This window comes from Pogona vitticeps, chromosome 5 (assembly GCF_051106095.1).
Source record: "Pogona vitticeps strain Pit_001003342236 chromosome 5, PviZW2.1, whole genome shotgun sequence".
NCBI lineage: Eukaryota > Metazoa > Chordata > Lepidosauria > Squamata > Agamidae > Pogona > Pogona vitticeps.
Window position 1 is genome coordinate 187,433,813 of NC_135787.1, and position 19,194 is coordinate 187,453,006.

The 19,194-nt window shown below is 44.8% G+C and overlaps 1 protein-coding gene across 7 annotated transcripts in view; it reads left to right on the forward strand.

Moving 5' to 3' along the window:
• USP6NL (USP6 N-terminal like) overlaps nucleotides 1–19,194 on the forward strand; it is a 171,080-nt gene that overhangs the window by 76,243 nt on the left and 75,643 nt on the right. The window contains exon 1 of one of the 7 annotated variants that reach the window (XM_020801061.3): nucleotides 3,048–4,594. The exons of the other annotated variants lie outside the window; for them this stretch is intronic. Coding sequence (XP_020656720.3) covers nucleotides 4,519–4,594 — 76 coding nt within the window. The 5' untranslated portion in view covers nucleotides 3,048–4,518. Of the gene's footprint in view, nucleotides 1–3,047; nucleotides 4,595–19,194 lie in introns of those variants that run through there. 7 annotated transcript variants of the gene reach the window in all.

Genomic DNA, 19,194 nt, shown 5'->3' on the forward strand with positions numbered 1-19,194 from the left:
CTCCTTTTCTCCAAGGAAAATGGTGTACATTATTATCATCCCTAATTTTTATTCTCAGAACACAAAGAGGTAGATTAGTCTGAGATGAAGTAACTTCAGTGAGCTTTCTGCCTGAATAGGAACACAGATCCTGGATTGTCATAGTAGTGATCCTACACTTTCACCAATATCCAGCAGCCTTCTAAATCAAATTTAGTGCTTATCCATCCTGTTCTCTTTTCCATCACAGGACTGACATGATATAGTGTTGGGATTGGTTTTATACTGGGATATGGGGATGTGGTGGCGCTGCGGGCTAAACCGCAGAAGCCTGTGCTGCAGGGTCAGAAGACCAAGCAATCGTAAGATCGAATCCACGCGACGGAGTGAGCTCCCGTCGCTTGTCCCAGCTCCTGCCAACCTAGCGGTTCGAAAGCATGCAAATGCGAGTAGATCAATAGGGACCACCTCAGTGGGAAGGTAACAACGTTCCGTGTCTACGTCGCACCGGCCATGTGACCATGGAAGATTGTCTTCGGACAAAAACGCTGGCTCTATGGCTTGGAAACGGGGATGAGCACCGCCCCCTAGAGTCGAACACGACTGGACAGAAATTGTCAAGGGGAACCTTTACCTTTACCTATGTACTCCATGAGATTCCCAGTGTGGTGTAGTGCAGTGGTCCCCAACCTTGGGCCTCCAGATGTTCTTGGACTTCAACTCCCAGAAATCCTGGCCAACAGAGGTGGTGGTGAAGGCTTCTGGGACTTGTGGTCCAAGAACATCTGGAGGCCCAAGATTGAGGATAGAGTGATGGACTAGAACTCTGGATAACATGGTTTGAATCACCGCTCAGCCACGTACCCTCTAATTTTCAGCCCTGGGCTCCACCTCTCTCTCTTGTTTTCACCCCTGTGTGCGTGACTCCACCCCCCCCTGCACACATAGTTCTGTCGTGACCAGAACCAAAGGGGTTGAACACTATTACTGGACAGAGGAGGAAGAAAGCTGTGTGGAGGGAGGTTGGGTTATGTGTGCATGTGAACAGCTTAGAGGGAACTTTGTGGCTCAGCCATAGACACTCACTCACTGGGGAAGTGGAACTGGTAAAACCTCTCCTTATAGATGTCACTTACCTTGAAAAGCCCTATTAGGGTTGCTACAAGTCACTTCCTACTTGACGGCGCAGAGCACACAACATGGATATGTACTAAAAAGGTGTCAGGCAGGAATTCTGCCTGAGAACCTGCTTCCTTCTTGATAGGGAAGAAGGAACTGTAAGGAAACCAGCTAAAGTACCGAGGAAGCCTCATGATGTGAACAGTTTTGGATCCAGTTGAATTTGGTAACCCCACCCCCCCCAAAGGTTATAGGTTAGATCCCTGATCTGTTAATGGAAGGCTCCTCTACCTGTTTGTTCTCTGAGCATCTTTCCATCATATACAACTATTCACTCCCTTGGCCCCATTCTTCACAATCTTCCCCCCCCCATTTTTTAAGCGTTTTCATGGCTTGGAGGAGTAAAGGGTTGGACTTACCCACTTCTACCAGCTCTTTTGCATTTGCCTCAATCTGGAAGAAATCCAAACTTTGCTCCTTGGTCTGAGCAACAAGACTTGGAATTTGCGTTACCTGTGTTAGGTCACCGTAGTTATTTCATAGCTTCCTCTCAGTTTTATCACAGTGGAAAATAGCTGCAAATATTCCATTTCCTTTCCTATGTAGTTTAAACAGAAGTCGTATGAGAAGAGTACGCAGTCATTGGTAAGATTATATCATCTTTTTTTGTTTCCTATTTTAAGGCTTTATGAACTACCAGTATGGGTAGCTTTACAGAGTTTTCTTAGTATGTTTATCATATGAAGATGGAGGAGGGAGGAAATAGAAGTCTGACTGCATAAATATTTGAACATTGGCATAGCAGAGGAAATGAGGCTCCACTGTGAATGGGCACCAAACTAAGTAAATTCACATTTGATTTGCACTTAACCCTTTGATACATTAGCTACACTCTATGTGAACTGTTGGTTATTTTGGGCCATGGAACCTTGAATTTATTTCACACTTTCGTTTTATGTGTGCAAGTGGCAAAGCAGATATTGATGTGAATTTGGGATTTGTGTCATCGATCTTTGTTAAAATCTAGCTTTTTGTTTGCCTCATTCATTCTCGTATGAATGATTACATAAACAATGGTGAAGGGACCCAACACAATCAGCGTGGTTCATAGTTGAAACATCCTTGCCGGTTTCTGTAGGCAAGTTAATTATAAAATAGCAACTCTGATGGCAGTAAGTTTTGTCTTGATTACTGTTAAGTTAGAAGTCATGTTACCCACCATATCTGTTGTAAATAGTAGATGTGTTAATAGCAGATGGCACATTCTTGACCATTATAAGAAGCTGTCTATCTTTGCTGTGTTTGAATTTGGACATTATACTTTGGAGATGGTCACATAATTGAGTACTGGAGTTTAAACCTAGCCAACTTATGTTTTCTAGACCACTTACATGACCACAGAGCATCCTGCTACCGTGTTTTCGGGGAAGGAAAGGAGGTTCCAGATCCCATAAGTGCTGTTTTTGTATATGCCTGTCTCATTTTATTGGCCAATATCCAGTAGTAAGTCATAACTAGAGTAGGCCCACTGAATCAGTGGAGATCTGGTGAGCCAACTTTTCTATAAGTTCCATAAATTCATTGAGTTTGCTCTAGTTGTGACTTATTGTATTTCAGCCATTGTATTAGTGTACTTTTGTAATCTCTATGAAATATTGTTTGATCTCAAAGGGGTGGGACTAAGAAACAGGGATGGGGATCATGGGACTTGCTGCCAAGTCGGATTTAAGTTGCACTGGTGACTCTACTCATTTTTTTCCCCCAATGACTTGGACTCAACTTATGACTCAGAACCCACCCACCCCCTTTTTAAAGAAAAGAGCTTGCTTTTAATAGGGACTCAGACTTGGGGTTGGTACTTGGTACCAAGGACTCGGATTTGGACTTGGACCCAAAGATGTGCCAACGTACCCGCTAAGAAAGAGTGAGGCTGTGAGTAAGAGATTTGAATTAAAAAGAGCAGGAGAGCTGAAGAGGCTGGAACTGCTGTTGCCACTCAGCTGCTAAGACCCTTGTAAACTTGGCCTAGGGTTTTGAAGACTCTGCATGTGGAGCTGATTCTTCTAGTTATGGATACCCAACCCAGTTGAGGGAGATATCTTGAATTTGTGTCTTTATTCGAATTCAAAAGGACACTTGAACTTTGCAGTTTTGACAAAGAGTTCCTCTACTGGTGCTGTTGCCAAAGTCTTAGTGCACAAAACTGTAGCATTTTGTTGTTATAATTGCTCATGTTGTCTGTTATATAACTGAATAAGAAGAGGTGCATTTTGTGAAATTGCAAGGTTTATTAGTAGATACCTGAGCTAACAAATAGCCCCAAAGAACTTAATAGTGTTACACTGCTGAAAAAAAATGTACTTGTGAATATAACACATATGGGCTCACGCTACAGATTTAGGCTGAATATCAGGAAAAAACATCTTAACTGTTAGAGCAGTACAACAAGGGAACCAATGACCTCGGGAGATTGTGAGCATTCCAGTGCTGGAGGCATTCAAGAGAAAATTGCCAACCACCTGTCAGATCTGCTTTTTTGTTTTGTTTTGTATTCCTGCCTTGAGCAGGGGGTTAGACCTGATGGTCTTATAGGCCCCTTCCAACTCAATTATTCTATGATTCTATGCATATGGCGGCCCTTTGTTTCATTTCCCAACTGCTACAGCTATGCTACTGCTTTAAGGGAGCTTCCTTGATGTGTTGCCATGCATTGTATCTTAATAATTTAGACGACCACCCCTTCGTATGAATTAAAAAGGAGTGACTTTATTGCAGTCCATAGAGATAAGCAGCAGGATCTTGCTACTGCGGCACCATGACAAAAAAAGGGAATGTCTAGGTGTTTCCAGCTAAAACAGAGTTAGGGGAAAGAAGAAAAATAAGATCTGTAATCTTACAGGTTCCGTCTTTGTGTTTCATATAAACACCAGCCTCTTTGAAAAGGAACATTCTGATCTCCGTTGGTGTTTAACAATTTCAAGTTAAATACTCTGTAGCCAAGGAAAATACCAGTTGGTATTGTCTGCTGAGAACACTGCTGTCCTTGATATATCTCATCTGTCTTTTGTGAAACAGTACGCATTGAAATCTTCTTGTTTCTTCTCGGCTGGAATGCTGGCAGTGTAGGCAGATGTGTGGAGAACACTTGCGTGGCTCCCTCGAAAGATACTTCGCACTCAACAAATAAGATCATTGTTCTCTAAACCTCTAGCCCGTAGAGTGTGGCAACATTGGGCTCAGTGTTTACAATAAGTGGAGATGCGAACTCAAAAGAGACTGGGCTGTCTGAAGCTCCAGCTTTCCAACAAAAGGAAAGAAACACACTTTTTGCCCGTTTGCTTTGGTTTTTTCTTGTCATGTGTGCAGAACGGGCATGTGTTGCTTATTATGCGGTGAACTAAAAATAAAGGATTGTATTCAATGAGGACCAAGGCTGTAAACGGCAGTCGTGACAGGACAAGAAAAGAAAAGTTAAAGAAGGATAAACTAAGGAGAGGTAAATGATCCTTTCAAGTTGCAAACTGTTCTGCTATTCTTTGTGTGTACTGTGAGCAGGGGATTAGACTTGAATGGCTTTATAGGCCCCTTCCATCTCAATTATTCTATGATCCTGCCTTTTGTGAAAGGAGGTGAAATTGATGTGTGATAAAGCAGCACTTGGCAACTTAGGACTTAGGACCATTTTCAAGTAACTTACTTTAAAATGGGACTTGCTTCAAGTAAACATAGTTAGCATTGATCTACATGTAAATTACCACTTTTTAGTTCCACAGTTTATATAAAATCAGCCTACTGTCTATTAGAACTGTTTGGAGAATATAATCAAACTGTTTTTAGAAGTTGTAAGCAAAATTACTATTTTAGATCATCTGTAGGTGCTTTAGCCTTTATATTGTCACACGCTTAAATCACATACAAATATAATACTTTTGTAAAATACTGCAAAGCACGGTTTGATCTGTTTGAAAAACTTTCTGCTGCTCATTTGAAGTAGGCACAGGATTTTTTTTGTTCGTGTGCTTGATAGATTTCTTATTTAGTGGGACTGCATGGGTTAGAAATTCAGCTAAAATGTGTTTACATCAACTCATTTATCTTCATAGTTTTACAGGGCAATAAGTATTTCAGACATTGCTGTGGAGTAATTTTTAACTGGATTTTTAAAGATGGAGGAGGTGGAGCTGGTTTGCATGCATTTCTTTCTAAATCTTGGGGTTTCTTTCTAAATCTTAATCTCTGGATAGTAGGAGAGATGGAAGTAATTTATTGTACCTATGGAAAAGCTGTCTGCCATGCATGCATTTTATTTTATTACCTCTAACATCAGTCTCCCCCATCTTACTTCTAGCGCAGGATAGGCTGAAGCGAGGTCAGCGTTAGCTATTACTTAACTGGGTAGTTTGCTATGGGTTTGCAAAAGCTTTTTACTCAAAAGTAATAACAAGCTAGTCATTTCTGTTGGCTTGATCACTTACTTCTCCGTGATACCCAGTGTTGACTCTGATTAGGACTTTTTGCAGCTGGGCTGCCCAGTTCTGAAATTTTGCAGGTTGACCAGTTCATGACTCAAACAATTGACTGTGCTTCACATCTGGCTGTACCCTCCAGCTGCAGTTCTGTGCCTAGCTTTGTTAGCTGACCTTTTGGTTTTAATTAAAAGGAGGAAAAAACCCAGAGGTGGGGGTTTTCCTGACATCTGCCTTCCTATTCTCTTACTGAATTTCCCAATGAGTATCCTATCCACGCAGTCCCTAAATCTGTACTTAGCTCCAGCAAGGATTTATCATTATGTACCTTTAGTCACTGTCCCAAGCTATTATATAAGCAGCCCACTGTAAGAACTTAGTGCAAGTGATCCTGAAGATAGCAAACATCAGTGTCTGCTTCCTGCAGTCAGAAGCTTACAGCTGAACCTTTTTTGCGCAAGGGCGAGTGAAAACAAAAGGAATCTGAATGATGTGATGGTAATCAAACATGAGCCACAATTTCCTGACTGCTAGGTAACCCCTGCAGCCCCACATGAGTCACGGAAGGAATGGAGCCAAGTTGACACTATTCTTTTTTTCCCCTTTACCTGCATTCGAAAACAAGATGCTGTTCTAGCAGTGTTATGAGAGGCCGTCTTTCTGGAGCTCTGCAGTTGTGGCCTGTGTCCCTGCTTAGCACTGTGGATGGTTGCTGTGCAGTTGTGAGGTCTACAATCCATTTACCCCTCTTTTTTTCCTACTGCAGTGGTGGGCAGCTTGTAGCCTTCCAGGTCTTGGGGGACTGCAAGTCTCACCAGCCACTGTCAGTATAGTAAAGACTAATAGGATCATCATCTGGAAGGTCACATGTTGCCCATCCTGCTACAGGAAAGAACATGGACTGGAAATGTGGAAGCAATTATGATTTTATCCTAATTAAACCCTGAGCCCCTCTTTTATTGCATTTCTCTACATCCCACCTGCATATTTCTCCCATTCTTTGTTTGCATTCACAGTTGCAAGATTTTCTCTATTTGTCCTGTGCAGCTACACCTATTGTGGCTTTGTTTTCCCTAAAAGTATGCATTTTAATCTGTTTTCCCTATTTGTGTGTGTGTGTGTGTGTGTGTGTGTGTGTGTGTGTGTGTGTGTGTGTGTGTGTTTATACCCCACCTTTCTCCTTGAAAAGGACCCAAGGCGACTTGCACCATTGAAAGATAATATTTGAGTTTGAAAACAATGAGTATACAACGGTGGTTAACATCATTAAAAGATAATATTCAAAGCTGAGAACAATGAGTGAAGAGGCGTCTTACATTGTTAAAAGACACTGTTAAAGCTAAGAACAATAAGTATGCAATTTTTAAAGAAAAAATGGCACTCTAAGGAAAGCAAAGGGCAAAATGGAAAACACAAGTAGTACTAAAAATCCAGTCATAGCAGTAATTAGAGATGAGGGTATTTGTATACAAATGCCCTCACAGGTAAATATAACAAGGGTCCAGCCCCCTGAGGCTGGACTGTCCATTTGATGTCCGCTGCAGCCATGGGCTCCACACTCCCTTCCTATCGCTCCGGAATTTGTGGTCAACTAGCCACTCCTGGCAGGAGGCGGGACGGTGAGCCTCCCTGCCAGACTGACGAGTGGCTAGTTGACTGCGAACTCTGGAGCGATGGCAAGGGAGCGCAGAGCCCACGGCAGCAGCGAACGGGTGAGTGGACGGTCTGGCCCCAGGGGCCCGAACCCTTGTGATGTCTACCTGAGCGGGGTATTCGTATTCGCATACGAATGCAAATACCCCCATCTCTAGCAGTAATGCATAACAATCCATCCGTGAAAACAAAATCACACACAAGTAACTAGTTACTGAGAGAAAGCTTGCCTGAAGAGAAAGGTCTTTACCTGTTTCCAGAAGGACAGCAAAGATGGGGCCAGGCTGGCCTCCTGTGGGAGGGAATTGTCCACATTTTAAACTGTTTATATTTGGATATGATTTTGTGGATATGATTTTGTATGTATTTTGTTTTGCTACATTGAATTACAAGGCACGCTGTGCTTCACCAGGAGTCTTGGGAGTTGCAAAATGGAATACTTTTACTTGCCTCTTTAAATCTGTAAAATTCTAGTAAGATCTAGAAAATTTGTCCTTTTTCAACAAGAATTAAGGTTGTTGTTGTTGTTGTTGTTGTTGTTGTTGTTGTTGTTGTTGTTGTTGTTGTTGTTGTTGTTGTTGTTGTTGGCTTAAGTGATCAGAGTGCAAAATGCCAGAATAAAAGTAGAAATGAGGAAGACCTAACCAGGGCAGGTATATCCACATAAAGTTACTGTAGCTGAGATGGGATACAGTACAGTGGTGCCTCACATAACGATGTTAATTGGTTCCAAACAAAACATCGTTATGTGAAAACATCGTTATGTGAAGCACCATTTCCCATAGGAATACATTGGAAACCGGTTAATCCGTTCCAATAGGAATGGATTATCCGGTTTTTTCCCTCCCCCCGTGGCTTGGATCTGACCCACGGCGGCTAACTCAGCCATGGCTTGACTCCCTAGAGTCCGGCCATGGCTGGGGTAGCCGCCGTGGCTCGGATCCAAGCCGCGGGGGGAGGGTGGTGGGATTGGAATGCCTTTCAGGCATCCCGGGGTTGGATCCCACCCGCCGCCGGTTAGGGTAACCGGCGGCGGGTGGGATCCAAACCCGGGATGCCTGAAAGGCATCCCAATCCCACCACCCTCTCAGCCTGCCCCCACAGCTTGGATCCAAGCCGTGGGGGGTCGCTGGGAGCGGACACCCCCCCCCCACCCTGCAGCCGCCGCTTGAAGCCTCCCCGCGCTGCTTTCCCCAGCCATTCTCGGACGTCCAGGCGTCCGAGAACGGCTCGGGTAGGCGGCCCGGGCAGGCTTCAAGCGGCGGCTGCAGGGTGGGGGGGTGTCCGGAAGGTTTCCAGGCTTTCACCTGGAAACCTTCCCGATACCCCCCCCCCTCTGTCCCCGCTGCTGGTAGCCTGCCCGGGCCGCCTACCCCAGCCGTTCTCGGACGTCCAGGCGTCCGAGAACAGCTCGGGTAGGCAGCCTGGGCAGGCTTCAAGCGGCGGCTGCAGGGTGGGGGGGTGTCCGGAAGGTTTCCAGGCTTTCACCTGGAAACCTTCCCGATACCCCCCCCCTCTGTCCCCGCTGCTGGTAGCCTGCCCGGGCCGCCTACCCCAGCCGTTCTCGGACGTCCAGGCGTCCGAGAACAGCTCGGGTAGGCAGCCTGGGCAGGCTTCAAGCGGCGGCTGCAGGGTGGGGGGGGTGTCCGGAAGGTTTCCAGGCTTTCACCTGGAAACCTTCCCGATACCCCCCCCCCTCTGTCCCCGCTGCTGGTAGCCTGCCCGGGCCGCCTACCCCAGCCGTTCTCGGACGTCCAGGCGTCCGAGAACAGCTCGGGTAGGCAGCCTGGGCAGGCTTCAAGCGGCGGCTGCAGGGTGGGGGGGTGTCCGGAAGGTTTCCAGGCTTTCACCTGGAAACCTTCCCGATACCCCCCCCTCTGTCCCCGCTGCTGGTAGCCTGCCCGGGCCGCCTACCCCAGCCGTTCTCGGACGTCCAGGCGTCCGAGAACAGCTCGGGTAGGCAGCCTGGGCAGGCTTCAAGCGGCGGCTGCAGGGTGGGGGGGTGTCCGGAAGGTTTCCAGGCTTTCACCTGGAAACCTTCCCGATACCCCCCCCCTCTGTCCCCGCTGCTGGTAGCCTGCCCGGGCCACCTACCCCAGCCGTTCTCGGACGTCCAGGCGTCCGAGAACAGCTCGGGTAGGCAGCCTGGGCAGGCTTCAAGCGGCGGCTGCAGGGTGGGGGGGTGTCCGGAAGGTTTCCAGGCTTTCACCTGGAAACCTTCCCGATACCCCCCCCTCTGTCCCCGCTGCTGGTAGCCTGCCCGGGCCACCTACCCCAGCCGTTCTCGGACGTCCAGGCGTCCGAGAACGGCTCGGGTAGGCGGCCCGGGCAGGCTACCAGCTGGGGCTGGCTGACGCTTCGGAGGAGCCGCGGGAGAGGTCTCCCCGCAGCCCCTCCGAAGCGCCGGCCAGCCGGCCGGCATTCTCGGGGCAGGCGCTTCGGAGCAGCTGCGGGAGAGGTCTCCCCGCGGCCACTCCAAAGCGCCCGCCCGGAGAATGCCTGCAGGCTGGCCGGCGATTCAGAGCGGCTGCGGGGAGACCTCTCCCGCGGCTGCTCCAAAGCGCCGGCCAGCCAGCCGGCATTCTCAGGGCAGGCGCTTCGGAGGAGCCGCGGGAGAGGTCTCCCCGCGGCCACTCCAAAGCGCCCGCCCGGAGAATGCCTGCAGGCTGGCCGGCGATTCAGAGCGGCTGCGGGGAGACCTCTCCCGCGGCTGCTACGAAGCGCCGGCCAGGCAGCCGGCATTCTCAGGGCAGGCGCTTCGGAGGAGCCGCGGGAGAGGTCTCCCCGCGGCCGCTCCAAAGCGCCCGCCCGGAGAATGCCTGCAGGCTGGCCGGCGATTCAGAGCGGCTGCGGGGAGACCTCTCCCGCGGCTGCTCCAAAGCGCCGGCCAGCCAGCCGGCATTCTCAGGGCAGGCGCTTCGGAGGAGCCGCGGGAGAGGTCTCCCCGCGGCCGCTCCAAAGCGCCCGCCCGGAGAATGCCTGCAGGCTGGCCGGCGATTCAGAGCGGCTGCGGGGAGACCTCTCCCGCGGCTGCTCCAAAGCGCCGGCCAGCCAGCCGGCATTCTCAGGGCAGGCGCTTTGGAGCGGCCGCGGGAGAGGTCTCCCCGCGGCCGCTCCGAAGCGCCCGCCGGGGGCCTATGGGGGAAACATCGGTATGCGAGTTTCCTCCATAGACTGCCTCGCTATACGAGGCAGTAGTTTCCCCCAGAAACCCCCTCGCTAAGCGAATTCATCGTTAAACGAAGCATTCGCTAAGCGAGGCACCACTGTATATTTATGTTCCAAGACCATGGCTGTGTAAAAAGAGAAACTTCACAGCTTTCCTTCTTGTAGAGTTAGGGTGACATTTCAAAACCTTCCTTTGGAAACTACCATTTCTTAGCAAGACCTAAATTATTTCTTTAGATGTGTAAATAATCTAGGAAGCTATTCTTAAAATAGTTCCGTGTGTCCAGCTTAGTGTGTCCCGCTTATCGGGCCTTTGGCTGTAGAATAAATTTGTATTGTACTGTGTCCTGCATCCCTCCTCCCATCTAAAATAAACAGTGAGATGCAGTGAGAACCCCAATTCCTGTTTGTAACCGACAGCCTTGCTCGAAGTTATGGAATAACTTTAGAAACACCAAGCCCTTTTGGACTCCGGCTTTCACTCTTGCAGTTGCTCTCCATCCTGGCTGGCATGGATTGTGTGGGAGTGTGTGAGATCATTTCTACAGTGGCTACACACTGTCCAGCTGCTAAGCTGGGGGTTGTGCATCTTTTGTATTTTGTTCTCAGAAGTCCAGCTGCATTAATTTTGGGTGAATTTTTTTTTTGAATTGGCCCAGTGTTTCATGTGATCTCACAGAAATTGAACACAGTGATAGGAAAGATGAAAACAACACCCTCATTCTATCTATCTTTCCTCCTGCCCCCAGTTCACGGTATCTACTTCTATTTACTTCTCTTACTCTGTTTTCCTATCTTTCATCTTCATTTCCCTGGGTTTCTAGATGCAAAGAACCACAGGGTTCATAGACCTTTTGAAATAGCTGCATCCACAGAGCTGAGATGAATTTTGACTGATACAGCTTGTTATGAAGGTATGAGAGAAACTGCATCTGCCAAAATTCCCCTTTTTGCAAAGCTGCTGAAGGTAAAATATCTTTCTTTCCATGCTGTTTTTCCTGTTCTTTCTGTTATATGCAAGCATAAACTTTCAGACTGTGGAACTCTCTCCCACAGGAGACCAGACTGGCCCCATCTTTGCTATCCTTCTGCAAGCAGGCCAAGACCTTTCTCTTCAGGCAAGCTTTCCCTCACTAACCAGCTACCTGTGTGTGATTTTTAGATAGATTGTTATGATTACTGCTTTGACTGGATTGTTAGTACTACTTGTGTTTTCCTCTCAAAGTGATATTTTTTTAAAAAACTGTATCCTTATTGATCTTTGCCTTTACTGTATATTGCCTGTTAATTGATGTGAGATGCCTCCTAATTCATTGTTCATAATTTTTAAATACTGCCTTCTAAAGATGAGAAACACCATTCTATACTCATTGTTTTCAATGTTAAATATTGCGTATTCTCAAAGGCTTTCACGGCTGGGATCCGATGGTTGTTGTGGGTTTTCCGGGCTGTTTGGCCGTGTTCTGAAGGTTTTTCTTCCCTGACATTTTGCCAGTCTCTGTGGCCGGTATCTTCAGAGGACAGGAGTCAGAACTCTGTCTGTGCTCTGTTGCAATTTGTTAGATAGTTGAGTATTTATAGCTGTGGGATCATCTTTTGTCCTTTTCAGGAGATTGGATGATTATGGTGATCAGTGTGTTTTTGTTGTGGGTGTATTGTTGTGATAAGGGAGAGAGATGATCTGTCATGTGATTGATGGATGTCGTTAGCCAGTCTTTTGTGTGCAAGGATCACTGGTCCTTGTGGCTGGTTAGAGTTCGTTGACCTTTTGCAGGCTGTGTTTTTCAGTGCTGGGAGCCAGGCTATAAATAAAGCTATAAATATTCAACTATCCAACAATGCAACAGAGCACAGACAGAGTTCCGACTCCAGTCCTCTGAAGATGCCGGCCACAGAGACTGGCGAAAAGTTAGGAAGTAAAACCTTCAGAACACTGCTAAACAGCCTGGAAAACCCACAAGAACCATCATTAAATATTGTCTTTAATCATTGTAAGCCGCCTTGTGTCCTTTTAAAGGAGAAAGGTGGGATAAAAATATGTGAAACAAACAAAGAATGGCCTATGGCCGTGGCCCATTTCTTTGTCTTGTGCCACCAGCTAAAAAGCTCTTCTTCCACAAAAGTTTTATGCAGGGGTTCCAGCACTAGATCTTGCACAGGCAACTGATTAATTTCAGATCTAAAAATGTATAAATCATTTCTTGAGCAAGAATGGAATTCCCTACCATCGCATCTAATACCCATTTTAATTTCCATCCGCTCCTTGCTGTTTTTAATAAGTCTCATGTGGGTCTGGATTAACATAATATTAAACTGTCAAAGTGGATTGCAAGAAAGCTTCAGTTGATTGCCAGAAGTAAGGAGGATTATTTTATGTCCCTAAATGTACGATTTTTTAAAAAGGAAAAATGATAAATATAATGAGTTATCAAAAGCTATGCAACATGTCATGTTTTATGACTTTTCTCCCACCATAGGATAGACGAAGGCTGAATCTTTTTATACATGTACCCTTCTTAGAAGAACAAAACAAACTCGCAGTGCTTTGAACAAAAAGGCTGTGAGTTCTAAATAGTTTTGGTGATGCAGGTCTCCAGAACAGCTACTTTGATATCTGTGACAGGGCTTTTGGAGTGATCGAAAACTGGCTGTTGTGCATGGCCATTCCTTATGTCAGACTGGCTATTCTGTCCTGCATCTCAAAGTTGAGGGTCGTCTTATACACGGAAGTAAGCTGAGGGGGAGAACAAAAACAAGTGGAGGGGAAAGCAGGGATCAAAGCGATCCTGCAGCACTTTGATCCCTTTCCCCCTATAGTTGCTAAGCCCCACTTATTTTTCTTAATTTTGGATTAGAAAAGTGGGGGGGCATCTTATACATGGGGGCGTCTTATACACGGAAAAATATGGTAAATTGGTCTAACACCTTGGAGGGTTATCTAAGTACAAAAGGTGAGAAGGCTGAGTTTTAAGTTCTGCTTCTTTTGTCCAGCAGAAGGGCGTTATTGTTTTTTTTTTCATACCATTCTGATGTGAAACAAGTTGTGCATGTGTGCATACAGCCTGTTTGTTCCACCCTTCCCATGAGTAGGTAAACAAGGGAAGAATTTCACATTATCTGAACCTGCAATTAGGGATAAGTGTGCCCTGACAGGCAAAGATTTCTTAACTGGCTTTAAACTTTGGTTTGTAGAGCCCTGGTTTCTTTAGGTACAATTCATTGCATTCAGATAGTACATATTGCGTTTTATCAAACTGTGTGTCTTGGTTTATTGTCACATGCAGAAGGACCAGTGAAAAAGAGAACGTTTACTTTGAATAGGAAGCAAGGCTGTTATCACACATCCTTAAGTGGTGTGCATGATTTCTAGAGCTTTAGATTGCATAATGGAATTGTCCATGGGATTGTTGTTATAATCTGCTAATGTACTTCACAGCTTGAGCCTCTTCACATACACAGTTGCCACTGAGTGAATATTGACATCTTGAGTCTTACGTTTCTTAGGCTGGGTAGCTCGGATATTATAGGGCTGTGTGGAACCTAAGAAACTATCATAGAATCATGAAATTGGAAGGTTCCCATAAGGCCATCAAGTCCAACTGTTTGCTCAATGTAGGAGTACAAATCAAAGGATATCTTATACTGAATCAAGGCCTTGGTTTATTTAGCTCAGTGTTGCCAATTTTTAGTTAGCAGCTGCTCTCCGGGACTTTTGGCAGGAGATTTTTCCAGCCCTCTTGGAAATGGATAGCATTTGTTCTACTGCTGAACTTCCCCTGGAAGCACCAAACATCACGCCTTGCTAATGTGATCATAACCTATTTCACATTTCCTCTTAGGCACTGGGTTTGAGATTTCTGTTTTAAACCTTTGGCCGATGGTGACTGTTTATGGTTGCTGGCCTGTTTCACTTGATCATTTTGATAGCCATCTGTGTCACGTACAAGTGCAGAATGAGTCTAACTGATCTTTTTATAATAGATAAAGCTTTTATCTTGAAACTTTTTTTTTTAAATGAAGACCTTTCTGTATTCCGCAGAATTCTGTAAGCTTTTTATCTGGCCAGCACTGCAGGTGTATACAGATACCTATGTGTATATTTTCTTGTCTGTTGGTGCAGCAAAGACTTGTTTTTGCAGCAAGAGACTAACACAAATACCTTCCTGGAGATTGCTACAATGGAAGGCACTAATTTAGCAATATACAATGGAAATTCATCAGTCTTACAGAAAAGCTTTACCGAGACGCATACACATAAATTACTTATGAACCAAATGCAAATAGATGGACATTATTCCTAAAGGAATGATCTGAAAAATCCATTGAGGTCTGCTTTGCTGCCAGAACTGGGGTGACAGTGTATTATATTCTGTCCTCCAAATTACAGTGGTGCCTCACATTACGATGTTAATTCGTTCCAGTGAAATCGCTGTAAAACGAAAACGTCGTAATGCGATTTTTAAAAGCCCATAGAAACGCATTAAAACCCGATTAATGCGTTCCTAGGGGCTTGAAACTCACTGTCCAGCGAAGATCCTCCATGGCGCGGCCATTTTCGCTGCCTGTGCAGCAAGGAATCCGTGCCAGAAAAGAGCGGGGTGGCCATTTTGTTTACCCGGTGGCCATTTTGAAACCGCCGATCAGCTGGCCGAAAATCATCACTTTGCGATGATCCGTTCCCGAAGCAGGGAACCGATCATTGCAAAGCGAAATTCCCCCATAGGGAACATCATTTTGCAATCACATCTACGTCTGGCGATTTCTTCGTCAAACAGAGCGCCCGTTAAGTGAGGCACACTGTACTGAACTTTCTGTTCAGTGTCCTTCTTAGGAACAGTGAGAAGCCTGTTTTTCAGCCAGGGAGCTGATTTTTAATTTTGATAGAGCCTTCATGGGAGTGTTCTGGCAGTAGATAGAACTGAGGGACAGAACCGGTATAGATGGAGGGCAGGTATAATTCTTGTCTCTTTGGGCATTTTTTCCACTGAAGGTGCGTAAACTGGCGACTCTGTCACCAATGGGTGGCACTAGTCCTCATTGTTCTTTCAGAACTACTGTCCTTTCTTTGATCTACTCCCACTGGCTCTCCCAGCCACCTCCATCTTCATAAATAGAAAAAAAATCAGTAAAGAAGATTGAACAGAGGTGGAAAAAAATGGAGTGAACTGTCGGCTTCCTGAAGGGCAGGGTATGAAACTGCAAACTGGACCGAGGTGTGTTGTTTCTTCCTCCCCCTCCCTCCATTTTCTAAAGCAGTTTTCAACAAGAGTTTCCACCAGCTGCTTCCAGCTGTGCGATCGTCTTTGGTAGAAATGTTTCCAGTTAGCCTTGTGGTACCTTAAGAAAAGAGTGTTTTGAAGAAACGTAAAAAAGTACTCTAAAATAACACTTCGGGCAGCAGCACAGTGACTCTACGCCTAGGCAAACAGGCGCCAGGCAGAGGGGGATAAATTTTTTATTTTTTCAAACATGAGTGAATTTTGTTTTAGTGAAATGCAGTAGCTCTCTCACGCTTCAGCTTTTCTCAACCTGGTGCCCTCCAAATGTGATGACTATAATTCCCACAATCCCCAGAAATAAACATACCTGGAGTGTGCTAGATTACAGTCGCTGTGGAGAGTCTGGGGATTATGTCTCGTGTCCATGAAAAGGAATATGTCCTCTTGCAAATAATATATTTGAAAGACATACCCGTGGTTATATTAAAATGTCAGAATCTTTTGATTGCCAAATATATGCCTGTATAATAATTAGGCACCCGTTAACTTTTGATGAATGTTATGCCAAATGAATACTAAATAATTGCCTGATTTTCTAGATGTTTGGCACAGTTTGAGATGCCAGGTAATGTGCTAGACTCTTAGACTGTGGAAAACCTTTTTTTTTAAAAAAATGTTTATGCTCATCTGTCATGATGCTAACTTGAATGGCTTGGGAACCTGCTAATGTTTAGTCCGATAATCCTCACCATTTTGTGGATCAGTTGGCTATTATGAAAGGAGGAGAAATGGGACATTATTTTGTATCCTGGAAGTGTTTGATCTGACTATGGCGACACAGGCCTTCGTGTAAATGGCTGCAGCATACTCTACCGGGTTGTTGTTATGTGCCATTACGTCGCCTCCAGCTGATGGCAACCCTGTGAATGAACACTCCAAAATGTTGTGTGCTCAGCTGTCCTGCTCAGCACTTGAAAACACACGTCCATGACCTCTTTTAGGGAGTCAGTCCATCTCATATTTGGTCTTCCTCTTTTCCTGCTGCTTTCCACTTTTCCCAGCATTATTGTCTTCTCGAGAGAATCCTGCCTTCTCATGATGTACCCAAAGTAGGACAGCCTCAGTTTCAACATGTTTGCCTCCAAAGATAGTTCAGACTTGATTTGACCTAAAAACCACTTGTTTGTCTTTCTGGCAAACCAGAGTATTCATAAAGCCCTCCTCCAGCACCACATTTCAAACAAATTATTTTTTTTTCCCTGCCAGTTTCCTTAGCTATCCAGCTTCCACACCCATAGATGGTGATTGAAAATACAAGAGTATGGATGGTCTTGGTCTCCAGTGACACATCCTTACACTTGATATTTTTTTTAGTTCCTTCACTTGCTGTCCTTCCTAGCCTCAATCTTCTTCTGATTTCTTGCCTGCCGTCTTCATTTGGACTGATGATTGAACCAAGGTATACAAAATCTCTTAACTATTTCAATCTCTTCATTGTCAACCTTAATGCTGTATAGTTCTTCTTTAGTCATTATTTTTTTGTCTTCTTAACGTTCAGCCGCCGTCCTGCTTTGGCACCATCTTCTTTCACTTTCCCTAGCCGTCGTTTGAAGTCATGACTGCTTTCTGCCAGTAAGGCTCTACCTTGGACTGCCTTTAAAAAGCATTTGGAACTTCAGCTGGTTCAAAATGCTGCAACTCAACCACTGGTTCCAAGGGGCATATACGGTAACCCCTCTGGTACATCAGTTTCATTGGCTTCTGGTACATTCCTGAATTCGATTCAAAGTCCTATTTATGACCTATAAATCCCTTTATGGCTTGGGTCCCGGCTATTTGTGACTGTTGTGCCATTTTAACTGATTGAGACCACCTTCAGTAGAGAGAAAGGTGCCGTATGAACAAATGAAATAAAATAAACAGCCAAGGTCTCTGTTCTTCACCCATCAGTGACTGCAGCTAAATTCTATTGCCACAGGCATTATTATTATTATTATTATTATTATTATTATTATTATTATTATTATTATTATTATTATTATTATTATTATTATTATTATTATTATTATTATTATTATTATTATCATCATCATCATCATCATCATCATCATCATCATCATCATCATCATCATCATCATCATCATCATCATCATCATCATCATCATCATCATTATTATTATTATTATTATTATTATTATTATTATTATTATTATTATTATTATTATTATTATTATTATTATTATTATTATAGGTTTGAGAGAGTGGCCTGGCCAGAAAGCCAGGTTCGGCCCAAGGACTTCCATTTACCACCCCCCCCTTTCAGGATGGATAAAAACCCTATAGTTGTAGTTTTAGAAGAGGTAGCCACGTTAGTCTCTGCTAGCCAATCAGGCAAAAAGAAAAGAAGAAAAAATTAAGATGACAAAAATGTTACTTACTTACTTACTTACTTACTTACTTACTTACTTACTTACTTACTTACTTACTTACTTACTTACTTACTTACTTACTTACTTACTTAACTTATATGCCGCCCACACTACCCAAAGGTCTCTGGGCGGTTTACAACATTCAAAATGCAGTGGTGCCTCGCTTAACGAGCGCACCGTATAACGATGAAATCGCATAGCGATCCGTTTTTTTGGATTGCTAATGCGATCGCTCAACGAGCTTCAGATAGGCAGAAATTCGCTTTGCGAAGATCGGTAAGCGTTTCGCTTACCGATCTTCGCAAAATGAAGCTCTGACGATCAGCTGTTTGGCGGACAAAATGGCCGCTGGAAGCCCCAAAATGGCCACGTGCAGCGTTTTCGCGCCCTCCCCTCACTTAACGAGGGCGCGAAAATGGCTGCCAGCCATAGGAAACCTCGCTGAACGGTGAGTAAAGGAGCCTTTTGGAACGCATTAAACAATGTTTAATGCGTTCCAGTGGCTTTCCCTGTCCCGTTCAGCGATGTTTCGCTATAGCGAAGGTTAATATGCTTTTGTAAAGATTATTTAGGCAAAATTTTCTGTCTCATTACATGCACCAGTCTAGTACATAATCAAGAAGGGGCACCATCAGGGAACTCTGCATTTCTCAGTCTAGAATTGTGTGTTCAGAGAGACACAGCTTTCCTTATGGTTTTTCAACATTACTGTATTTTCTTTCCTTCCTTCCTTTAGTATTCACAATAATTGTGCCCCCTACCTTTCCACTCCTTCACCTGCCATGTTAATGGATAAACCCACTATTTCTGTTGTTTGATTTTTCCTTTATGGCACTGTTTTGCTTTACTTGACCTCTGTTTTCCATAACAGCATGTTCCATCTTCCCTAGGCTTCCCAAGGGAGAAAGCAAAGCAGTAGCAATATCTTTAGCTATTCAGACATCTTCTGACCTTCACCCTTTCTCAATCTGATCTGTTTTTGCAGTTTCTAGGAACCACAGCATCTCAGCATGGATAGCTGTCTTTCATTGTTGTTAAGTGCCTAAACAATCTTACCCTGGCAGTATCCAGGGGAGACGTTGAGAATAATGCACATGCTTATTAAAAAGTAGGAGACCTTACATTTCAGGTGAAATAATAAAGCTGTTTAAAATGAAAGAG